Source organism: Poromitra crassiceps (genome assembly GCF_964638095.1).
Source record: "Poromitra crassiceps genome assembly, chromosome: 7".
In the NCBI taxonomy this organism is placed as follows: domain Eukaryota; kingdom Metazoa; phylum Chordata; class Actinopteri; order Beryciformes; family Melamphaidae; genus Poromitra; species Poromitra crassiceps.
This window is the reverse complement of record NC_139628.1, coordinates 58,253,976-58,277,475: the sequence shown is the minus strand read 5'-3', so window position 1 is coordinate 58,277,475 and position 23,500 is coordinate 58,253,976. Positions and strand designations below refer to the sequence as shown.

Below are 23,500 nucleotides of genomic sequence, written 5' to 3'. Positions count from 1 at the left end.
CCTTCTGTTAGTAACAAGTCAAAACAATCATTATGTTGGAAAGCTGAAGTGCTAAAGCTGCTATAGCCTCCATATCATCAGAGTGCACTCCTGTCAGTGTCTGAGGAGGTCAGTGTCTGAGGAGGTCAGTGTCTGAGGAGGTCAGTGTCTGAGGAGGTCTGTGTCTGAGGAGGTCTGAGGAGGTCTGTGTCTGAGGAGGTCTGTGTCTGAGGAGGTCTGTGTCTGAGGAGGTCTGAGTCTGAGGAGGTCTGAGTCTGAGGAGGTCAGTGTCTGAGGAGGTCTGTGTCTGAGGAGGTCTGAGTCTGAGGAGGTCAGTGTCTGAGGAGGTCTGTGTCTGAGGAGATCAGTGTCTGAGGAGGTCTGTGTCTGAGGAGGTCTGAGTGATGAGGTCTGAGTCTGAGGAGGTCAGTGTCTGAGGAGGTCTGTGTCTGAGGAGGTCTGAGTCTGAGGAGGTCAGTGTCTGAGGAGGTCTGTGTCTGAGGAGGTCAGTGTCTGAGGAGGTCAGTGTCTGAGGAGGTCTGTGTCTGAGGAGGTCTGTGTCTGAGGAGGTCTGAGTCTGAGGAGGTCTGAGTGAGGAGGTCTGTGTCTGAGGAGGTCTGTGTCTGAGGAGGTCTGAGTCTGAGGAGGTCAGTGTCTGAGGAGGTCTGTGTCTGAGGAGGTCTGAGTCTGAGGAGGTCAGTGTCTGAGGAGGTCTGTGTCTGAGGAGGTCAGTGTCTGAGGAGGTCTGTGTCTGAGGAGGTCAGTGTCTGAGGAGGTCTGTGTCTGAGGAGGTCTGAGTCTGAGGAGGTCTGAGTGAGGAGGTCTGTGTCTGAGGAGGTCTGAGTGAGGAGGTCTGAGTCTGAGGAGGTCAGTGTCTGAGGAGGTCTGTGTCTGAGGAGGTCTGAGTCTGAGGAGGTCAGTGTCTGAGGAGGTCTGTGTCTGAGGAGGTCAGTGTCTGAGGAGGTCTGTGTCTGAGGAGGTCAGTGTCTGAGGAGGTCTGTGTCTGAGGAGGTCTGAGTCTGAGGAGGTCAGTGTCTGAGGAGGTCAGTGTCTGAGGAGGTCAGTGTCTGAGGAGGTCTGTGTCTGAGGAGGTCTGTGTCTGAGGAGGTCAGTGTCTGAGGAGGTCAGTGTGAGGAGGTCTGTGTCTGAGGAGGTGAGGAGGTCAGTGTCTGAGGAGGTCTGTGTCTGAGGAGCTGATGATCGATAGCAGCAGCATCAACGGCCAAGCAGCTAAACGCCGCGCGGCCTGTTAGCGTAACTGTTAGCGTTACTGTTAGCGTTACTGTTAGCGTTACTGTTAGCGTTACTGTTAGCGTTACTGTTAGCGTTACGCAACTAGCTGAGCAACTAGCTCCTTTATCTTCCCCTCTGTGGTCACTATGGACGTGTTGCCCAGGCGACGGTTGCTGCGATGTGACTCAGCATTTATGCACGCTCTCTCTCTCTCCCTCCCTTCCTCCCCTCCCCCTCCCCCTCTCTCTCCCTCCCCTCCCCCTCTCTCTCCCCCCTCCCCCTCTCTCTCTCCCTGCCCCTCTCTCTCTCCCTCCTCCCCTCTTACCCTCTCTCTCTTCCTCCCTCCTCCCCCCCCCTCTCTCCCTCCCTCCCTCTCTCTCTGCCTCCCTCTCTCCCTCCCTCCCCCTCTCTCTCTCCATCCCTCCCTCCCCCTCTCTCCCCCTGCCCCTCTCTCCCTCCTCCCCTCTCTCTCTCTCTCTCCCTCCTCCCCTCTTACCCTCTCTCTCTCCCTCCCCCCCCCCTCTCTCCCTCCCTCCCTCTCTCTCTCTCTCCCTCCCTCCCTCCCTCTCTCCCTCCCCCTGAGCAGCATGACTGCTCACACCTCCCAGTCGGTTGACACACATCGTTCAAAAAGCAGCAGCCAGCCGGTCGATATCTGGACGGCTTTGTGGCAAAACATCGTCTGAACAGCAGCTCCAGCACAACTTCTCCAATTAACACCACCTCAATAACATCTAGGCAATTAGCAGGTACTGCATAACACTGACTGCTGACATGATTATTCTGGGAAACCACACACACACACACACACACACACACAACACACACACACACACACACACACACACACACAGGTGGCAGAGAATATGCAGATAACGTATTTAACAGTAACACAAAGATATATATCTGTGCTTGATTAAGGTCAGGTACATTACCAATAGCTATATAGCCTAGTTTGAATGATGCGCGGAGAAGTTGAACATGTGTTTGATAAGCTGTGAAGTGATCAGCTGTGAAGTGCAGTTGACTTGATCAGCTGTCAAGTGATCAGCTGTGAAGTGATCAGCTGTGAAGTGCAGTTGACTTGATAGTGAAATGACTTCCCTCTCTGCTAAAGATGGCTGCTGAGAAGCATGATTCATTTCTAAAGTCTCGACCAAACCTCAGTGTTTCTGTTTGTTTGGGAACATTGAGCAGAATGTCACAGAATGATACTTGCACCTGTCTTGCAAGAGAATGGAAGATGGCGACCTAGAAGAATCCATGATGTGAATTAAGATATGAATCGATATGGTGCCATCTCATATAGGGATCCACCTCTCTTTGGCACGAGAGAAAAAGATCTTACCTGAACCTGACTGAGGAAACAGAAAGAAATAATAGCCTACATGACATGTGCTATCTAGCCTCCAGCCAAAGTATACAAGAAATGTAGTCCGTCAAGAAAACCTTTAACTTGCTCTGCGGCCTCGTCAGTTATCAACTTCATGACTAAACTACTAGCCAGCCGTTGCCAAACTGAGAAGAATATACAACATTACTTGAAAACAGCAGCAAAGACATCGTAGGAGGGGGGATTGGACCATGGACTTGGATTGACAGTCCTTTAAAAAGAGTCAGATAGTGTGGTAATGTGCTAGTCGTCAGTTACCGCTTTCAGACAGACAGTTCTGGTTCTGGTTCTGGTTCCGTTCTGGAGTTTCAGAACCTTGGTGCTTTCTGGCAAACCAGCCGGCGTTCACACCAGTTTAAGCGGAACCAAAGTGGGAGGACATATTATTCGGTAGTCCTTCTTCAGATTTTTAAGTTTATTAATTATTTGGTCTGGCGTTCGAGTGAACCCAGCCTTGGCCCTCTCTTCCACAAGTTCAGCATATGACTTGCTCTTTCTTGTACTGCTTTCTAGCTTTTCTTGAGATTCGGTAGATGCCCAAATCGCCACTAAACATTTGGTTTCCTCAGGAGACCACTGCAAATTATTTTTCTCCATGTTGTCACTGCCTTCTTCTCCTTCCTGCTCGTTTTCACAGCCTAGAATGAGACACGCCCACTGATGATGTCACGGTTCCCAAGGAAAAACTAGTGTCCCCTAGAGAGAGAGTGGCGTCAGCGGAAGACCAAAATGCGAGACTCATTAGCCAATGAACAGCCAGGAATGGGTCTCGCGCTACTTTTGCATGCTAAAATAAAGCTGATAATGTACAATTTGATTCAAGGGGGGGAAAACCCTTTCAGAGTACAACACAAACTGTCTATTTTGCTGCAACTCGACAGTGCTGCTTAATCCAGGACCTTACTTCCTGGAACTCTTGAGAGTAAAAAACTGGTCCATTGGAGTGAATGGAGATGTCGGAACTCTTCTATTATCCGGCTCTGGGAAAAACCAACTATCTTTTGGTTCCGCTGAGAACCAACTTTTCAGGTTCCGAACCAATTATTTCTTCGGTCTGAACGCGCCGGCCGGTTCACATTTGGGTTCGGGAACCGGGAACCGGCACGGAGCCCTGCTGTGAAAGCCCTAACTAAGAGTTGGTCTCACTTTGGGACAGGAGATACACACCAGATACACACCAGATCCACACCAGATACACACCAGATACACACCAGATACACACCAGGCTAATGCAGGAGTAGTTTACATGAGTGAAAGTCAACACAGAATGTGACTCGCGTCGCAATGTCATCTCACAGGTTGAAGAAAATGTCAGGTCAGATCTAGGTCAACTGAAGGCTGGGTCTTATGTGACACGAGGAGAAGAAGAAAACACTTCTATAAGAGCAGTGTTGTTGGGGGTAACTGCTTACAAAAGTAAAATTATTATTATGTAATATATTACTTTTAGCTGTAACTCAGTAATACAACTTATTATAATAGGATTTCAGTAATATTATACCAGTTAGTTTGTCAAGTTACAAGTAACACAAGTTACAAATTACTTTTGTTTAAATCAAAGCACATATTTAAATAAAGATACAATCATTTCCTAATCAAATTGTGTGCTTTTATGCAAATAACCACTATAGATGACAATAACAAAGGAAAAGAATAACATTTTGAAGTTTTGGATTGTTTACACTGACTTCAAGACTGTTGAAATTATTTTTCTGGATGGTTCCCGGGGCGACGATGTCATTCTGCTGCTGCTGTTGTTTTGGTCAAAGTAATGCAAAAGTAGTGTAATGAGTAAAGAGTTACTCTACACAGACAGTAATATTGTAGAGTAACTTATTACTTCCAAATGAAAGTAACTAGTCATATGTAGTACAGGGGTTTTCAAAATGGGAGGCGGCTCCAAGCAGTTTCAGGGGAGCCTCAGTGAATGGAAGTGAAAAAATATGACATAAGTTATTAAACGGAGATCTCATAGAATAGCCTACATGTGTGTGATTTGGTTAAAAGAGAAAGTTCAGAGATTCAGTCGTTTGGGGAATCTGACAGTTTTCCCACTTTCCCAGACTCACAAGCAAATAGACGCCTTCAGACAGACATGTAATGTCGTTGGTGGTGCCGTCTCAAGTGTGTCAAACAGCAATATTATAATATAATAATATAATAATATATATATTATCAGGCTATCTTGGATCAATTGTTGAGTGTCTATGGGATCAAATAACAGAATCAGGATCCCATAGGCATCCAGGAATTGAGCGAGCGAGGCTCCTTTTTGTCTCTGGGTTTGAAAACCCCTGATGTAGTATATTACATTTGGAAAGTAACTTGTCCATGACTGTCATAAAGCAAACGTGATGAAGGGAGTGAGGGGAAGGCAGCATTGCTAAATGGTTCCAGATGGCTATAACACAATCAGCCAACATTGATTAAATGAAGAATCATGATAGCAAATCAAATAAGCAAACGTTGCTTGGCCTTGGGTTTGACCTGGTCGCAACACAAGGTGGAGAGCAAACTTTGCTTCTGGTGGCTTTTGTGGCATGAAAACTAGTTCATCACAAGTCATACATTTACACATGAATACCTGATCATACACCAATTCCACTGAATGATTTGTCAGTTAGATGCTTTAACATTTGAGTACACATATCAACAAAAAAAGATAGGAGAAGCTGCTTACTTTGCTATTCAATTGTACCAATAACCTTACCCTCAGGCTCTTCTAAATTTCGTGTTAACTACTACAGTTGGAAGAGCCCTCTCATCGACCATAAGATTTTCGTTAGACAATCTGTGTTGGGCATTAAACTCACCTTATTTCTGCACTTTGACGTCACAGGTAGGGTCGGGTGGGGCAAACTAATTATATCGGAAGCCTAGTTGCGGAAAAAAGTGAGTTGTTGTTCTTTTTTTTAAGACAAAGTTTGACGAGAATCACAGAGTTGCCTGGAAACAGTCCAGACGCATGCGCACTGGCATCATTTTGTCTTGTACATACATTCTACAATGCATTTAGACAGACCACCACCAGCTCACTTTTTTTCGGCAACTAGGCTTCCGATATAATTAGTTTGCCCCACCCGACCCTACCTGTGCTGTGACTTCAAAGTGCAGAAATAAGGTGAGTTTAATGCCCAACACAGATTGTCTAACGAAAATCCTATGGTCGATGAGAGGGCTCTTCCAACTGCAGTGTTGTTGACACGAAATTTAGAAGAGTCTGAGGGTCACCAATAACCCAACTACAGACAAGAAGATCTAGACAGACAAGAGGGTACAACACTAAAAACCACAAGCAGCTGCAGCAAAAAGCATTCTTAATCATGATTTAAATAAACATGACCACAGCCAGCGTGGCAATAAAACCCCCACACAGAATCACACAGATAGATGCTTCTATATAGTGCACATGTCATCACCAGCAGTGTCTAACGTTACTGTTGACAACAGTGATTTACACTACAGACAAACAGTGATTTACACTACAGACAACAGTGTTTTACACTACAGACAACAGCGTTTACACTACAAACAGTGTTTTACACTATAGACAACAGTGTTTTACAAGACAACAGTGTTTTACACTACAGACAAACAGTGATTTACACTACAACAGACAACAGCGTTGTCTGTCTGTAGTGTAAATTGGTGAAAAGAGACTTTGTTGCAGGCGAGGCGAGGGCCCGATACGATTTGAATGCAGCTCCCATCATCAAAAGCATCCGTTTTGCTCAATGTAGTTCTGCCTGTAAGCTAGCGAGGAGGGCTTTTTTTTGTTGCTTTAATTAACGTTAAATGTACACCAGCTGCCAAAAACATCGCGCTGCCTAACGTTATATAGACGCAAGTTACAAATAGTCAATTGGAGAAGTCTTTTTTTGGATATAATCGATAAAGATGATAGATAGGTCCTGAATCTGATCGGCAGCGGGGATGTGCAAAGCAAGCAAGCAACCTGTGAGTTCACCAACCAATTCCCCCCCGGCAGCGATACGAGGAGATATTCTGGCCTTTTGATGGAGAAGCACATCTCCATAACCTCCACAAGCTCCACAAAGACACAGCGAAGCGGCGTCCCTTACCTTCCTATCGCCTCGATTCCAGCCCGGACAGAACGACTCATCCTTTTCCGCAGTTTGAAAGGAGGATTCTTGTTTTACAGAAATGGATTTGACATTCTCCTCTTCATCATGCTGTTTTTTTTCCCCTAGTCCCATTCCTGTGTCAGTGACGTCACTTCCGGTCTCTTTTGGTTTCCCATTCCAGTTCCCAATGTTCCCACCATAGTTCCCACCCACAGACCACACACACACAGAGGAGTAGTAGTAGTAATATAATAATAATAATAATAATAATAATAATAATAATAATCATCATCATCATCATCATCATAATCATCATCATCATCATAATCATAATCATAATAATACGAATACTAATCAATCATAATAATCATAATCATACTAATACTACTACTAATAATAATCATCGCCATCATCATAATAATCATAATCATAATCATACGTGTAATAATAATAAATATAGCCGCAAGCGGCAGTACCAGGGGTTCAAGCCTGATGATGTCACACAATGCCTATGACATCAACACTCAATCACTGATGGCATCACTCACTGATGACATCACAATGATGTCACAATGTCTACGATATCATCAGTCATGTCACAATTGCTCTTAGGTTTTCTGAGATATACACAGTTTTACGGAAGGAAAAGAAGAAGAAGAGGAATAAACATAGCAAATACAAGAGGGGTTCGGAACCCCTAATAATAATAATGATGATAACAAATTATTCATAAAGTCGGTGCGATCAAATAGCTGGACTCCTTAACACAAAAATACCGAATACTCCTCCCATATGGGCATTTAAGTGTACCTAATAATCTTACTTAATAGTTTTTAGTGAACACATTGTACTATATAATTAATTCTGGACACCACTGAAGAGGGGAATATTCCTTCACCATTTCAACCATGATGGTAGGTAGTGTCTGCAGTTAAAGGAGTATTATGCATTAGATGTGTTCTATTGTGCAAAAGATAGTTAACTACCGATATCTATATTCATATTGTGCAAAAGAGATTCAAACCAAGTGAGCTTCATTTGTTTATTTATGAGTTTGCAACAGTAGACATCTTTCATCATGACACATTACAATTGAGGTTTTAGACATGTATTCAGTGTTACAGATGAGAGATCATAAGACAGGAATGTTTTAGGCTTTTACAAAACCTGAAGGAGAGAAACCATCTCCTGATTTCTTTCTTTCTCATGACCCCACAGTGCCATCTATTGATCATGATGAGTAGTAGCATCATTTAAGTCTCAAGAGGAGCTGCTCACTTGGGAGTGGACGACAGCGCAGCGATGACACTTAGATGATTCCAAACTAAATCAATGAAGCTTGGAAAAAAGCAGGAGCAGAAGCAGCTGACGTTCACCTTGATCCGAGAGAGCATCAATATTCAACAGCTCAGGTGACTCATGTTTCGTTAACATTGGGTCTATTTTGTCGTTGTTGCAGAACATTAATAATATGGTCATTTAAGTAGCCTACCTGCTATATCTCTGGTATAAGTTATGGAAAACAATGTGATTGTACTGGTCTGCAAACACGTCGCCCTGAGATCAGGGTTCCCACACATTTTCATGGACAAAATTTCTAAACTTTCCTACGACTTTTCAAGGATCCATAATATAATTTCCATGTAATATGAGGCGGTGACTCTGAATCAATGCCAAATTACAAATAGGAGACAACATAGGAATAGGAAAAATATTTATTGACAAAAGAAGAAGCACTAAAATCCATTATGAAGAGATGAATACGATGTGGCCTGTATAGTAATAATACATTTGATGTCATTTTCAACAGCTACAGCAAATCAATGTGCCCTTATGTTACATCACATGGGAGGTTCCATTCATTACACGCAACAACATTCCATGACTTTTCCAAAGCTTTCCAGGATTTTACTAATTCCCTGACTTTTCCAGGTCTGGAAAACGAGATTTTCCAGGTTTTCCATGACCGTGGGAACCCTGGTTAATTCAACAGGAGCCACTAATAACAGTTTCCCATTTTTGATTGTGGTTTTCATTGGAATTAAATCTATTTTCCATATCGGTATTAGTGTAGTAATGGTGACTGGCTGTTTCCAGAGAGCTGATTGGTCACAAGGCGGGCCTTTCATGTGTTTTGATCCAATCGGAGCAGGTTAGCCGTTCAGCATAAGTTGCCATGGTGATCTATCTGATCTATCTCTATGGTGAGAAGTGAACCAGCTTCATAGCATGGAAAAGCCAGGGCTAATTCTTCGCTTACCTCGCTAACCTCAAATCCTGCTTCATACGTTTGCTCCAGACTGTGGTAGAAGCCAGTGTCTCTGCGGTGCTGCTGGACAGGCATGTTCCTCCTGGTGTCCCTGACCTTCTCCAGGTCGATCTCCACCAGCATCATGCCTGTGTTCTCCCCTCCACAGTCGCCCAGCACCACCCCCCACGGGTCCACCGCCAGGGCGTGGCCGTACGACCAGCGCTGCTTGTGGTTCTGGCCCACCTGTGCCGCTGCCAGGACAAAGCACTGCGTCTCGATGGCCCGCGCACGCAGTAACACCTGTAAATATAAACACATTTGTGAACAGGAATAAAAAAATATATATATTTAAAGTTCAATTTAAATATTTTTAAGATATTTAATATTTTTCTGAGTCATGTCCTGACAACGTTGATTAGCCACACTCTTTGCTAAATATTTTTTCGACAAATAATTAAATGTTGCTGTGCTCAAGTTCAAAAAGTTAAGTTAGTTGCCAAAATGGGACGATTATGTTTGACTATTAGTGGAACCATATTCATACGTAGGACAATTCTAGCTGTTAGCTAGGTTACGTAGCCCGTTGCCTGCTGCTGTACTAAGCGACATAGGGCTCAAAACACCACTGATGTGACTGAAATGCTAGCTGGCTCGCGATTACGAGTCACTCTAATTTCACTGGTGCAATCTCTTTTGAAATCTGTTGCCTGGTTGTTGAGAATTCTGTAAGGTTAGCATTGCTTAGCATTAATGCTGCGGAGGGACATCCGTGAATACTGTTTTCGGCCGGTGTAGCTTATGCAAATAGCGTAGCACAGAACCAGAGGACGCGCTCACAGAATGTTTGAAATAGAACATTAACCTACGCTGAACCCACAAGTTTCATTTAGGCGTCCTTGTTAACAGGCGAGGCCGTTCACACCACCCGCGCACGTGCCACGCCGAAGCGATCGTTCAGGATTCACGCTTATTTTCCAAGCGTGACGCGTCAAGCCAGGCATCAAGTCAATGGGAGTTGTGGGCGGGTTGAAGGCGTGCCGAGTAGGCGCTGAGAGGAAAAGAGAAGGCTTCTTGTGTGAACGGTTTGGTGTCCGATCTGCTTGTGTCTGCTTCAAGCTTCAGTTCAGTTGGGCGTCCTGTGTGAACGGGGACTAAGATAGGTGTATTTTATAAATCTTTACAGAATATGATTACAACACATTGCATCAGTAGTGTGCTATGTGGGCCACTAGGTCCACTTTTCCCCCGTGTATCTGTTGGCTAATTAGGTTGATGTATTCCTCACTTCTTGCTGTGCATGTTTGGGTTCCACAAAAGAAGGTGTTGTTCATTAAAGAAAATGTTGGTTTGTACTTTGTGCTGTATCTTCAAGCAATCCACTGCTTATGTAGATGAACAACAATTAAGCTAACATGGACATTTAAATCCATCACAGAAATGTTGCCAAGTGGCAGTGAAAATGAAGGCAGTATGTTCTCTTATCCCATTGATACCTGATGCAGCATTTGTGTGTGTATCCCTTTAAGACCGCGAACCGCTTCATGCGCGGTTCGCGGTCTTAAAGGGATACACACACAAATGAGGGACATACACGCAAATGCTGCATCAGGTATCAATGGGTTATTGTAACTGATCCCCACCTCCCAGTGGGCGGCTCCTGTTGTTACAGTGAAGGCTGATGGGTAGGTGAGGATGTCGGCGCCTTGCCTCTGCAGGGCCAGAGATAACTCAGGGAAGCGCAGGTCGTAGCAGATACCCAGTCCCACCTGCAGCAACCACAACAACATGGGCAGAACAAAGAACATTAACCCAGTCCCACCTGCAGCAACCACAACAACATGGGCAGAACAAAGAACATTCAAAAACATGCTGGGTTGCTACAATTTGCTCATCAGGGTTCATCACTTTTTCAACACTATTACATAATACCTCATAGGTCTGTGCAGTGCAACCTCCTATTAGCAATTAGTTAGTTAACAGAAATGTATAGACAGTTTCAACTTGACATTCTAAATGGACCCTAGCTTATTTCCTGTTGCAGTGCTTGCTAATACAATAGCTGGGAAGAAATAAACGAGGGTCCAAACTGTTCCCTAGCAACAGATTAAATTTCAATTTCAATTTATTTGTTCAATAGGGGACGGTGTACATTAATGAACATTTTAGCAAAATGTAAATGCACGACAACTGCAGTCACAAGACTGATTGACATTGTTAGTCCCCCTGCCAGAAGGTACAGGCCTTGTGTCCTGATAGGAAAAAGTAACATGGTGCAAATATACAGGATTAAAATAACATCTTATCTCTAAAGACAAGTGCAGCAAGAGAAAGAGAGCTAGCTAATACACAAGTATACAATCAGAATAACTATACTCTTAAAAAAGTTTAAGATCTACATACAGAGATTTAAACAACAAATATGAAAAGAAAGATTTCCAGTGAAATAGTCTATATCTCAGGCCTTGGTTTGATGACCAGTAACAATTTTGACTCATAATTGAGAAAAAAAAAAGATTTCTGCAAGAAAACCAAACAGTTAAAAAAGGATTTTTCTCTCTTTTTTTAAATCATCATTTCACTTTTTCTATGTTTTCAGACCTGGAAAAACATTTTCAAATTCCACAACTGTTGAAGGTTTTCTAACTGTTGGAAGACATATTGTGTATTTACATTGTGTACTTCTGTGGTTACTCTCTGGTGAACAGGGTCAATGGAACGATACCTTGCCGATGGGTGTTTGCACTGGAGGCTGGAGGGCGGGGCCGGGGATGGTGAAGGCACTTTCTTTGAGGGATACTCCTCTACCTGGCAGCTCCACGTCAAACAGATGGGCCTTCCTGTAGACTGACACTATATCACCTGCGGGAGTCACGAGAAGAGCATCAGTGTGAGTGTGTTTTGAAGTATTGAGGAGAGAGAGAGAGAGAGAGAGAGAGAGAGAGAGAGAGAGAGAGAGAGAGAGAGAGAGAGAGAGAACCTTTATCATTGATGATGATGTGGCTGTTGTAGATTCGCTGGTCGTTCTCCCAGTCAGGCCCTCGTTCATGAAATCCTCCCAGAGACAGCCACACCTCCAACTTCCTGCAGTGGGACAGGTTCAAATCCCAACTGACACACCTCTAAGCCATCATCATGCCTACAGGTTCAAATCCCAACTGACACCTCTAAGCTTGACGAGGGGGTCCCAGGGGAGTCCCCAGCAAAATGAGTGATTGTGTGATTTCACTATGATTTCAGTGACTAGAAGTTAGAAGTTCTCCCTTGTTATCTCCCCATCTACATTATAGTATACGTGTCGTGCGCTGTTCATATCAGCTGCATCGACCCGACAGTCCGTCACACGGGAAAAAAAAAGCGAGGGCTTTCACGTCCAACCATAAATTACACATTCACCAAACAAGCACAACACTTAACACTTTCACAATATGATATTTTGGCACAATACAAATCATATTACAGCAGCTTTGGTAACTCTTTTGAATGGAAATCAACGTTATTCCGGTCCCAATTTCAAAAGAATGTTGCAGGTAGCAGCTATGGGCAACTATAAACGTTGTCTCAAGCTGTTATAACACCTGAGAAGAGAATAGAGTTAAGCAGAAAAGTGTTTGGCACGTGGCGTCTACCTGGCCAGCTGAGCGTACCGCGACACCGTGTCTCCCGCCAGGCTCTCGGACAGCGACAGCGTCTCCTCTCGGCTGGATCCGATGTAGTCGAAGCCCTCAGGCAGGAACACCATGCAGGCGTCCCGCTCCTTGGCTTCCTCCACCAGCCGTTTGCAGGCTGAGAAGTTGGCCTCTTTGTCCGGGGTGGCCTTCACCTGACAGACTGCCGCCACTGGGTGGGAGGAGGTGGACATCCTAGAGAAGAACAAGAGGAGAATTTCATGCCAAGCAAACATAAGACTGTTACTGTAGCATCTAAATGAGTCCATGAGTCCATTTTCTCCTCTGTGCGGCCAATGCTAAACATGGTTGAACATTAATTGCCCTACTGTAGATCTTCTACACTGCTGAATATCAAGGACGTCAAAGAAGTGCCGTGGCTTCATTAGGTGCACAGGGATACTATACTCTCATTAAACTAGATGGCAAACATATTTCTCCCCCCGTCAGAAACATACCTGTGTTGGAGCCTGGACCTGTACCTCCAGGCTGGAGGAGAGACCCAATGTTTTGCCTGCGTTGTCAGAATGCACCTGAGGGCGAGCATTGGACCCGTCACCTCCCCTGGCCGTGTTTTGTCCCGTAACTGGCTTCTTACTTCTTCCTCCTTGATGTTTATTGGTGGTTAGCAACCGATGTTAAAGCACATTATTGCCACCTACTGGAAGGCCTAAACCCTACTGCTTTCTTTCTTTCTTTTTCCTTTATTACTTTTCTGTGTTCTTTAGTTTTGTTTTATTGCTAAACAACTTTAAGGTGCATTACCAAGACTCTTTGATCTAGATTCTAGAACGTGACCTGGGGTATGGAACGTTTTCTGTGTCACTTTGCTGTTCCATATTAAATGGACACATTTAAAGGGGATATTGGATTGTATGGATTGCAGTATCTGCAATAGAATTCTTACTAGGAAAAACTTTTAGATATGTACAATCCAATTGTTGCTAGTCATCATTTTTATTTCAGATATCCAAAATGAAACACCATTCCAGATATCCATAATATAATTTTGAATATCCAAAATACATTGTGACTAGGAAAAATGTCGTTACGGACATCCACAATTGGCATTATGAGTAGAAACAATGCCATTGCAGATAAATCTAATAAAAATCACTCATCAATGCCCTCTCCAAGATCCACAAAGCCTGTCCTTGTTTGTGTGTGTGAGACATACTGAACCTGCCCACCTGATGGTCATGTGTGAGAGACATACTGAACCTGCCCACCTGATGTCCATGTGTGTGAGACATACTGAACCTGCCCACCTGATGTCCATGTGTGAGACATACTGAACCTGCCCACCTGATGTCCATGTGTGTGAGTCATACTGAACCTGCCCACCTGATGTCCATGTGTGAGAGTCATACTGAACCTGCCCACCTGATGTCCATGTGTGAGAGACATACTGAACCTGCCCACCTGATGTCCATGTGTGAGAGACATACTGAACCTGCCCACCTGATGTCCATGTGTGTGAGACATACTGAACCTGCCCACCTGATGTCCATGTGTGAGAGACATACTGAACCTGCCCACCTGATGTCCATGTGTGAGAGTCATACTGAACCTGCCCACCTGATGTCCATGTGTGAGACATACTGAACCTGCCCACCTGATGTCCATGTGTGTGAGACATACTGAACCTGCCCACCTGATGTCCATGTGTGAGACATACTGAACCTGCCCACCTGATGCCCATGTGAGAGACATACTGAACCTGCCCACCTGATGTCCATGTGTGAGAGTCATACTGAACCTGCCCACCTGATGTCCATGTGTGTGAGACATACTGAACCTGCCCACCTGATGTCCATGTGTGAGAGAGACATACTGAACCTGCCCACCTGATGTCCATGTGTGAGTCATACTGAACCTGCCCACCTGATGTCCATGTGTGAGAGACATACTGAACCTGCCCACCTGATGTGCATGTGTGAGTCATACTGAACCTGCCCACCTGATGTCCATGTGTGTGAGACATACTGAACCTGCCCACCTGATGTCCATGTGTGAGAGACATACTGAACCTGCCCACCTGATGTCCATGTGTGAGAGACATACTGAACCTGCCCACCTGATGTCCATGTGTGAGTCATACTGAACCTGCCCACCTGATGTCCATGTGTGAGAGAGACATACTGAACCTGCCCACCTGATGTCCATGTGTGAGAGAGACATACTGAACCTGCCCACCTGATGTCCATGTGTGAGAGAGACATACTGAACCTGCCCACCTGATGTCCATGTGTGAGACATACTGAACCTGCCCACCTGATGTCCATGTGTGAGAGACATACTGAACCTGCCCACCTGATGTCCATGTGTGAGAGTCATACTGAACCTGCCCACCTGATGTCCATGTGTGAGAGAGACATACTGAACCTGCCCACCTGATGTCCATGTGTGAGACATACTGAACCTGCCCACCTGATGTCCATGTGTGAGAGACATACTGAACCTGCCCACCTGATGTCCATGTGTGAGAGTCATACTGAACCTGCCCACCTGATGTCCATGTGTGAGAGAGACATACTGAACCTGCCCACCTGATGTCCATGTGTGAGAGAGACATACTGAACCTGCCCACCTGATGTCCATGTGTGAGTCATACTGAACCTGCCCACCTGATGTCCATGTGTGAGAGACATACTGAACCTGCCCACCTGATGTCCATGTGTGAGAGTCATACTGAACCTGCCCACCTGATGTCCATGTGTGTGAGTCATACTGAACCTGCCCACCTGATGTCCATGTGTGAGAGTCATACTGAACCTGCCCACCTGATGTCCATGTGTGAGAGTCATACTGAACCTGCCCACCTGATGTCCATGTGTGAGACATACTGAACCTGCCCACCTGATGTCCATGTGTGAGAGTCATACTGAACCTGCCCACCTGATGTCCATGTGTGAGACATACTGAACCTGCCCACCTGATGTCCATGTGTGAGACATACTGAACCTGCCCACCTGATGTCCATGTGTGAGACATACTGAACCTGCCCACCTGATGTCCATGTGTGAGACATACTGAACCTGCCCACCTGATGTCCATGTGTGAGACATACTGAACCTGCCCACCTGATGTCCATGTGTGAGAGACATACTGAACCTGCCCACCTGATGTCCATGTGTGTGTGAGTCATACTGAACCTGCCCACCTGATGTCCATGTGTGTGAGTCATACTGAACCTGCCCACCTGATGTCCATGTGTGTGAGACATACTGAACCTGCCCACCTGATGTCCATGTGTGTGAGTCATACTGAACCTGCCCACCTGATGTCCATGTGTGAGAGACATACTGAACCTGCCCACCTGATGTCCATGTGTGAGAGACATACTGAACCTGCCCACCTGATGGCCATGTGTGAGAGACATACTGAACCTGCCCACCTGATGGCCATGTGTGAGAGACATACTGAACCTGCCCACCTGATGTCCATGTGAGAGACATACTGAACCTGCCCACCTGATGTCCATGTGAGAGACATACTGAACCTGCCCACCTGATGTCCATGTGTGAGACATACTGAACCTGCCCACCTGATGTCCATGTGTGAGACATACTGAACCTGCCCACCTGATGTCCATGTGTGAGACATACTGAACCTGCCCACCTGATGTCCATGTGTGAGACATACTGAACCTGCCCACCTGATGTCCATGTGTGAGTCATACTGAACCTGCCCACCTGATGTCCATGTGTGAGAGACATACTGAACCTGCCCACCTGATGTCCATGTGTGAGAGACATACTGAACCTGCCCACCTGATGTCCATGTGTGAGAGACATACTGAACCTGCCCACCTGATGGCCATGTGTGAGTCATACTGAACCTGCCCACCTGATGGCCATGTGTGTGAGACATACTGAACCTGCCCACCTGATGGCCATGGCATCCACCGTAAAACACACTTGATCCGATCTTTCCGAAACTTCATTTTTTAGTTGCTGTAGCCTATCTAAAAGTGATGCGTTTAATCCAGGTGTGGCCTCTGATTCGGCACCCTCTGATTTTGCAGTCTGCACCCACCTGTTGGAGGGAAAACAATAGATAACGTGCAAACGCCACAACACAAACTGTCATATCATGGAGATGTGGAAAGGTTAGTATTTACTTTTGAAGAGTGTGAGGATGTGGGAGTGGTATCTTCATTGTTTTTCTCAGGTACGTGTAGGCTTTAGGTCCAAGCAAATGCAGCGTTAATGCAAATTCCTTTTGAGCAGGAGTGAAGGTATGGTGCTGCCTAAAGAGTTCCACTGGAAGATCTGAACAGTTTGGGAAAACAAGCTATACATGAATTAACTATTAACTATACATTAATGATGAAACCAGCATGAAAACAAGCTATACATTAATGATGAAACTAGGGCTGTCAAACGATTAATTTTATTAATCGCGATTAATCTTGCGATTAACTATAGTTAATCGCGATTAATCGCATCTTTGTATCGCATGTTTAAAATGCCATTATTTTGCATTTCAAAGCATTTTTAATTAGATATTAATAATTCTTACCAGTGTGTCGTGATTGGGAATCAAATGAATGCAAATAAATGTACTTTGTGATCTTGAATTTTAGATTTATTTTCAATTCAATAGAAGTGGAATGTAGACCGGAGGTAACAATGTCTACAAAATATATCTAGAACCGATACTTCCGGCGGCGGCGCTGTGGAGCAGTCGAAACCCAAAATGACACAGCCGAAGAAGGCTGTGTCTGAGCTAAAAACTTTGTCACTTCCATGTGAATAATGGCTCGGTATTGGAAACTGTGTATTGATAACGTGTATATCGCGTGAAGCCATTGGAGCCGACCTCCCAGTGGTTAGAGGACCCGCGCATCCGAGACTCTGAAGGAAGAATGAGTGATGAGTCTCGCGCTAGCTAGCTGGCTGCTAGCTGGCCGCTAGCTACTTTTAGGTGATCGCTCGTCTCAAACTCGATGTACTTCTGTGATATTTTAATTCCGTTTTACACAAGGTGCAAACTACGGCTCTTGACTTGTCCACTGAGGTTTTTTTTAAAGTAAAACGAGCCATTTAGAAACGTATTGCTGTCGTTCTCTTCCATGCCTGCACAAGCAGGAGACAGGAAACCGAACGGCTTGACTACAAGTACGGGTGTGACGAAGGGACAAAATAGCGGCATGCGATTAACGCGATTTAAAAAAAAAACGCGTTATGGTGGGCCCTAGATGAAACCAGCATGAAACAAGTTATACATTAATGATGAAACCAGCATGAAATGCTTCGGCGGCGAAACATTGCATTACATATACAGTATCTGTGTAATCTAAACATTATAATATTGAAATGTTACAGAAAATTTAATTGTGAGAAAATACAATGTCACATACTATAATTAGAAAGCATCAAATTATATTGTGTAGTTGGAAGCTTAGTTAGGTTTATTTCTAAATATATACCGTATATATTTTTATAGTTCAAATCCAATTTTATCAGCTTTTTTTCCAGTGTAAACATTTCAGAACAGTGGTGAGACTGAGCAATCAAAACACGTGATGAGACATGCATTTCAACTAGTACAAAATGATCAATGTGACACATGCATCTGTTAAAAGCAAAGGGGACAGGTCAATTCAACCCACCAGTGTAGGAGTCAAGCTTCTGCTGCAGTTCCTCTGTGAGGACATCTTTGATTTTTAAATTCTCTTGCAGGGCGTCCAGTGTCTTCTTATTCCTCCTTTCCCGATCCTTGGCATTTCTGATCTCCCGCTGCATTTCCTCCAGCTTCTCCTGAGCCTCAGCTAACTGTTTCTTTGCTTTAACTGGGTCAAAGGAATACTGATGATCCTGGAAAATATTAAATGGTAAATGGCCTTCATTTATATAGCGCTTTTATCCAAAGCGCTTTACAGTCAGTAGGTACATTCACCCATTCATACACCGATGGCGGCAGGCTACCACGCAGGGTGCTGGCACACCATCAGGAGCAATTTGGGGTTCAGTGTCTTGCCCAAGGACACTTCAACATGCAGACTGGAGGAGCCGGGAATCGAACCACCGACCTCTTTCATCCAAAGTGATTAGTGACGACCCGCTCTACCTCCTGAGCTACAGCCGCCCCAATTATTATTATTTTTTTATAATAACTTCAATGTATTCTCCTCATTTTATAAATGTCACTCACTGTAATATAAACCCATCATGCAAAGGAAATTAAAACCATTATTTCACTCACTGAGGATGACTCCTCGCTGGGTTTGAGTCCTCCAAGTCCTCCAAGTCCTCCAAGTCCTCCGACAGGTGAACGTGAACGTGGACGTGGACATTCTGCAGGTGGTGTTGCAGCTTTTTGTGGACGTGGACATTGTGCAGCTGGGGTTGCAGCTTTTTGTGATGTCCTGCTCAACCTGGATTTACTGGGCACCTGGAGATAAAGTACATTATTTAAGTCAATAGGAACTATTTCTAACAGTGTACTATTTCATATTGTTCAGTTTAGTGGGCATTACATGTGTTGGTGAAAGATTAAGATTATTGTCATTATTTATAGAGAGCAAACAATATCCAATGACACTAACTTTGCGACGACGGACAGGAAATGCAAAAATGGACGGGATGGACCCGTCCCTTAAACGAGTTGTCTGTCCAGTCTTGTCAAAGTCTTCTGGCTTGAAATGACAGCTGCAGATGACTGTACAGTCGTTTGGCTCAAAGTCTCTTCTCCTCAACGCTGTTGTCCAGACCCGTCTTTTCTCTGCTGCTTTTGGGAACCTGCACACAAAAACAAGTCCACCTGAACCACGCTATGCAGTTCTGCATGCTTTAGGCACATCATATGTTCACCGATACTGTCGCCATGATTGAAACAGATTTAACACGTTCACTGCCAATGACGAGATATCTCGTCTTAAAAAGAAAAGAAAAAAAAATTGACGGTGGGACGTGGATCAACGCCCCCCACGTCTCCTATAAAAATATTGGAGCCACCGAACGTGTACAACCCATTCCACCGACCCACTAAGTGGCGACAGTGCTCTCCAGACTAGAAAAAGCCGAGCCAAAACTGCAGGGGAACGCGCGAGGAAACCATTCTCTCATACTGTAAAATGGATTGGCGAAAACGCTTTCGCTTTCGCGCATTATCGCGCTGGGAGCTGGCGGTGGGGGATTGCAAATTTGCATAATAGATTATGGGTGAAACACACTTTGAAACACCAGCAGAAAGCGCAGAATCGCACGCAGCTTCATTCCAGCTGAGCTCAACCGAAAACCCAGAAACGAACGAGCCTCATTCTCATACTGTAGGCGAAAACGCTTTCACGCTGGTGCACACGGGCGCACAACGGTGGGGGGTTCCAAAAATAGACTGGGTGGAAAACACACTTTGAAACACGCAGCATAAAGCCTAGAATCGCACAAAGCTTCATCAAAGCTCTCAAACCCAAGAAACGAGTGAGCCCCATCCACACTCGCCGACGAGGGGGCCGCCAGGGAGGGAGGCTGCTCACTGCTCAGACAGGCAGTAGAAACTCGCTTGTGACAAACGCTGCTGAAAGCCACCAGACACGCCCACGGAGGGAGGAGTTTGAAGGAGAGGGCGTTCAGAACTATATTGTTTAGATGTCTGATCTCTCACTGATGCCAAAAATAAATGGTTAAAGTGACTGTTCTGCCTGTTTGATTGAATTTCACAAAACTGCGATTATCTCAGCTTTCAGTCTCAGACGCTGAAACCATGCTGTACTCAACGGCTAATATCTACATAACTACTAACTCTACAAACTAACTCTTTTAGACAGAGAAAGCACACATTCTATTAGTACTTTTGTGAACTTTGTGTTCACAAAGTCCAAGCAGAAAATAATCCTCGGCTCTTGTAAAATGAGCCAGAATCCTCAAAAAAACCCTCTGGCAGAAGCTACCTACAGTAAAAAAAAACGGCTGGCAGTGAATGTGTTAATAGATCATTTATTTAGGGCTAACATAACACAATACCCCATTGACAAATATCATTTTCTCATCTTACTGATTTCAGTGCTTGGGGAAAAAAAACTTTGTCTGACATATGGCTTTATTGTTATTGGTATCAGGATCAGGACAGTCACTTCGGTTTATCTTAGCTTTAAAAGTATAGAGACAGTCCGCATGTCTGGGAACGCCCACAAAATGTGAAACGGCTGGCGCGCGAGTGGGGTAAAACCACCCATATATCTCATGGGCTGACTCACCAAAAGAGGGTGCTGCGGCTCTAAACTACATGTTTGGGGGTTCTAGAGCAGAACACAAGACGTCTGCTCAGATGTGCATTTACTGCGGTGGTTAAATCCCCGATCGTGTCTGCCTGGGCTGGGCTATCAGCTAAATTCTAACTTTGCTGAATGGATAGAACGGGGTTTTTTAACTTTTTACCCCACCCTGACCACGCCCCCAGCCAGGCTGAGCCAGCTAAACCAGCGTCTATGACGAGACGTGGCCTCAACCTATTACTTGTTGTGATATATCAACTATAAAACAACTTCTCGCCTGTGAAATGTTATTCCTTGTTGCTTAGTTTTGGCAATTTCTTTGTTTGGAACATCCAAAAGCAGAACAAGATCCTGGCATTTTTATGCATTCTCTAGGGTAGAACCCCTGAACAGGATCCCACGTTATCAATCCCACGTAACCTCGCGTCACCAGGCTCTTCTCGGCGAGAAAGAGCCTGGCCTCCGTTCACAATTGATTTTGTCACCATGCCTGGTTCCGGCCTAGAGCCCGCCCTAGACCGGAAGTAACAGCGGATATAGCTCGTCAACTTTTACATTAACTTGAAAATTACAGTTAAACACAGTTACAGTTTTAAACACAGTTAGTAGACGGACAAGCCCGTCTTTTATTGTCCGACGTTTTATTTGTTTTATTGATCCATTTGTACAGCAAGCCTGTCTGTGCGGTACACAGTGTCTAAGATTAAATTACACCTGGTGGCTGAAATGTGGTACAGCAGGGGACACTTCTGCATGAGGCGTACACATACACAGTGGAATTAACTAATGCAAAAGACAGCAACAGTCATCAAAGCTCTCTGTGGTGCAGTGGTTTAAGAGCTGACTTTTGGCTGCGGAGGCCTTGGGTTCAAATCCCACTGTCTGTTGCATGTCCTTATAACAGTTTGTCTACTTACTTGAAAGGCCATGCATTCTTTAGTCGATTGATTGATTGATTGATTGATTGATTGATCTATCTATCTTACTAACACCTGTTTTTACAGTCCATCTTATGGCAAGAGATGAAATGTTGGTATTAATTCACAACCTAAATATAGGCTACATTTGTACACATGGTGGTTGAAATGCGGTACTGCAGGGGGGGCATTTCTGTACAACGTGTTTATAGACACAAGTGGAAGGTGAGGAGAGGGTGGACAAGCATGTATGGGAGGGCAAGGTTGCACATAGAAACGATTTATGTAATGCAAAACACACCAATTACCATCAATGGTCTCTGTGGTGGAGTGGGTTAAGAGCTGACGTCTGGTCCATGTTGCAGATTAGGATTATGAGTTCAAATCCCAATTATAATGTATTTTGCATGTCCTTATTATAACAGAGTATGTCTACAGCACTTAGCCTATCCTACTTGTCAAGTCATGATTTTGATTTTTTGTTGTTTCGTTTGTTTTTCTTTCTTAATTACAAAGACCCGTTTTTACAATCCATCTTTAGACGGTTTTAACTTGACAATTGACATTCTGAAATGGTCCCTAGCTTACTTCCAGTTGCAGTGTTTGCTAATACAATAACTGACAGGAATTAAGCTAGGTTTCAAACTGTTCCCTAGCAACATCGTTCCGTGAAAACTGTCTATATTTAGGGAGATTTGAAGATCTGGGGTAATCTACTGCCTGCCTGTAAATGTAGCAGTGTTTTTTATGTCCAGATGACACCTGGCGGTTAAAATGCGGTACTACGGGAGGCAGGTCTGTCCAACGCGTTTGTTTACATAGTGGGGGCGCGCATGTACAGGGGGGTTGATTTGCACTCACTGCTCAAATGACCCAGCCCTTCAGATTCCTTATTTTGTATTTTTATGTAGGCATTACAGGTGGTATTTATGTAAAATATGGAGTGACAGCTTGGAATAAATATCAAATTGAAGTTTCTACACTTCACTGTGGGTTTGTGATGCACCTGTGTTGAACCAATGGGCGCTCAGCTTGATGCGTTTCTCGCATCTGCAGTCGGGCGCAGTTGGTTGGGAGCAACAGCGCCCGCCTCGCTCTCACGAGAGTCACGTGACTCACGCAGTCGGAGCAAGTCGGACAACTTTTCTAACCGTCATGCAACGGGGCAAGCAAGGCGCTGGTCGAATCTGCGCAGAACTTGCTCCTCTCAAACGAGCCTTAGAAATCTGACCGAGGGACACGAGGAGTGAGTTGGTTTTTAGGCATGAGGAGGACTGGTGGTTTTCAGGTCTGCCTCAACAAGAAGAGCTAAATGATAGCCTACATCATCACGTTCACTAAGTCAGACAACAATAGAATGCTAACCAAATTGACACTTACCTGTGAAAAGTGACCCCACGCTCCCTGGTTTGCAGGGTCCCCCTGTTTGTACAGCCAAATGCTGCACACGCTTGTGGCATTTTTCTGAGCGGTCTACTCCATGACCACCCCAAGATGGCGACCACGCACGCAGACAAATGACGCAGGCGCACGCACACGCACGTCGGTCAAATCGCGAACGCGGCATCTATGTATCCATACCGCCACCTCCTGTACCGGAGTAGCCTATGCAGATTATCATAGATAACTAAACAGACAACCTCTACCGATCAATCCATTTATTTCATCACCAATTACTCTGATTCCCTCCCAATCTCTACTCGTCTCCCTAAGTTCCCCCTCTTCCTTGGATGCACCATGTTCATCAGAGACGCAT

At 44.8% G+C, this 23,500-nt stretch overlaps 1 protein-coding gene across 2 annotated transcripts; it reads right to left on the bottom strand.

The window, feature by feature from the left end:
* Positions 1 to 7,794: 7,794 nt before the first annotated feature.
* Positions 7,795 to 23,237, bottom strand: nit1 (nitrilase 1). Of its 2 annotated transcripts, XM_083640508.1 has the most exons (11): positions 23,125 to 23,237; positions 19,160 to 19,352; positions 18,817 to 19,005; positions 18,224 to 18,428; positions 16,730 to 16,880; positions 16,495 to 16,644; positions 12,568 to 12,801; positions 11,919 to 12,022; positions 11,664 to 11,800; positions 10,582 to 10,707; positions 7,795 to 9,241 (listed from the first exon to the last, which is right to left on the bottom strand). In XM_083640508.1, the coding sequence occupies exons 1-11, from the start codon at positions 23,202 to 23,204 to the stop codon at positions 8,852 to 8,854; spliced, it is 1,959 nt and encodes a 652-aa protein (XP_083496634.1). In that variant the 5' UTR covers positions 23,205 to 23,237; the 3' UTR covers positions 7,795 to 8,851. The 2 variants fall into 2 exon arrangements, with proteins under 2 accessions (XP_083496634.1, XP_083496635.1); XM_083640509.1 differs by lacking the exons at positions 16,495 to 16,644; positions 16,730 to 16,880; positions 18,224 to 18,428; ... (1 more) ...; positions 19,160 to 19,352; positions 23,125 to 23,237 and adding an exon at positions 13,065 to 13,175.
* Positions 23,238 to 23,500: the final 263 nt, after the last annotated feature.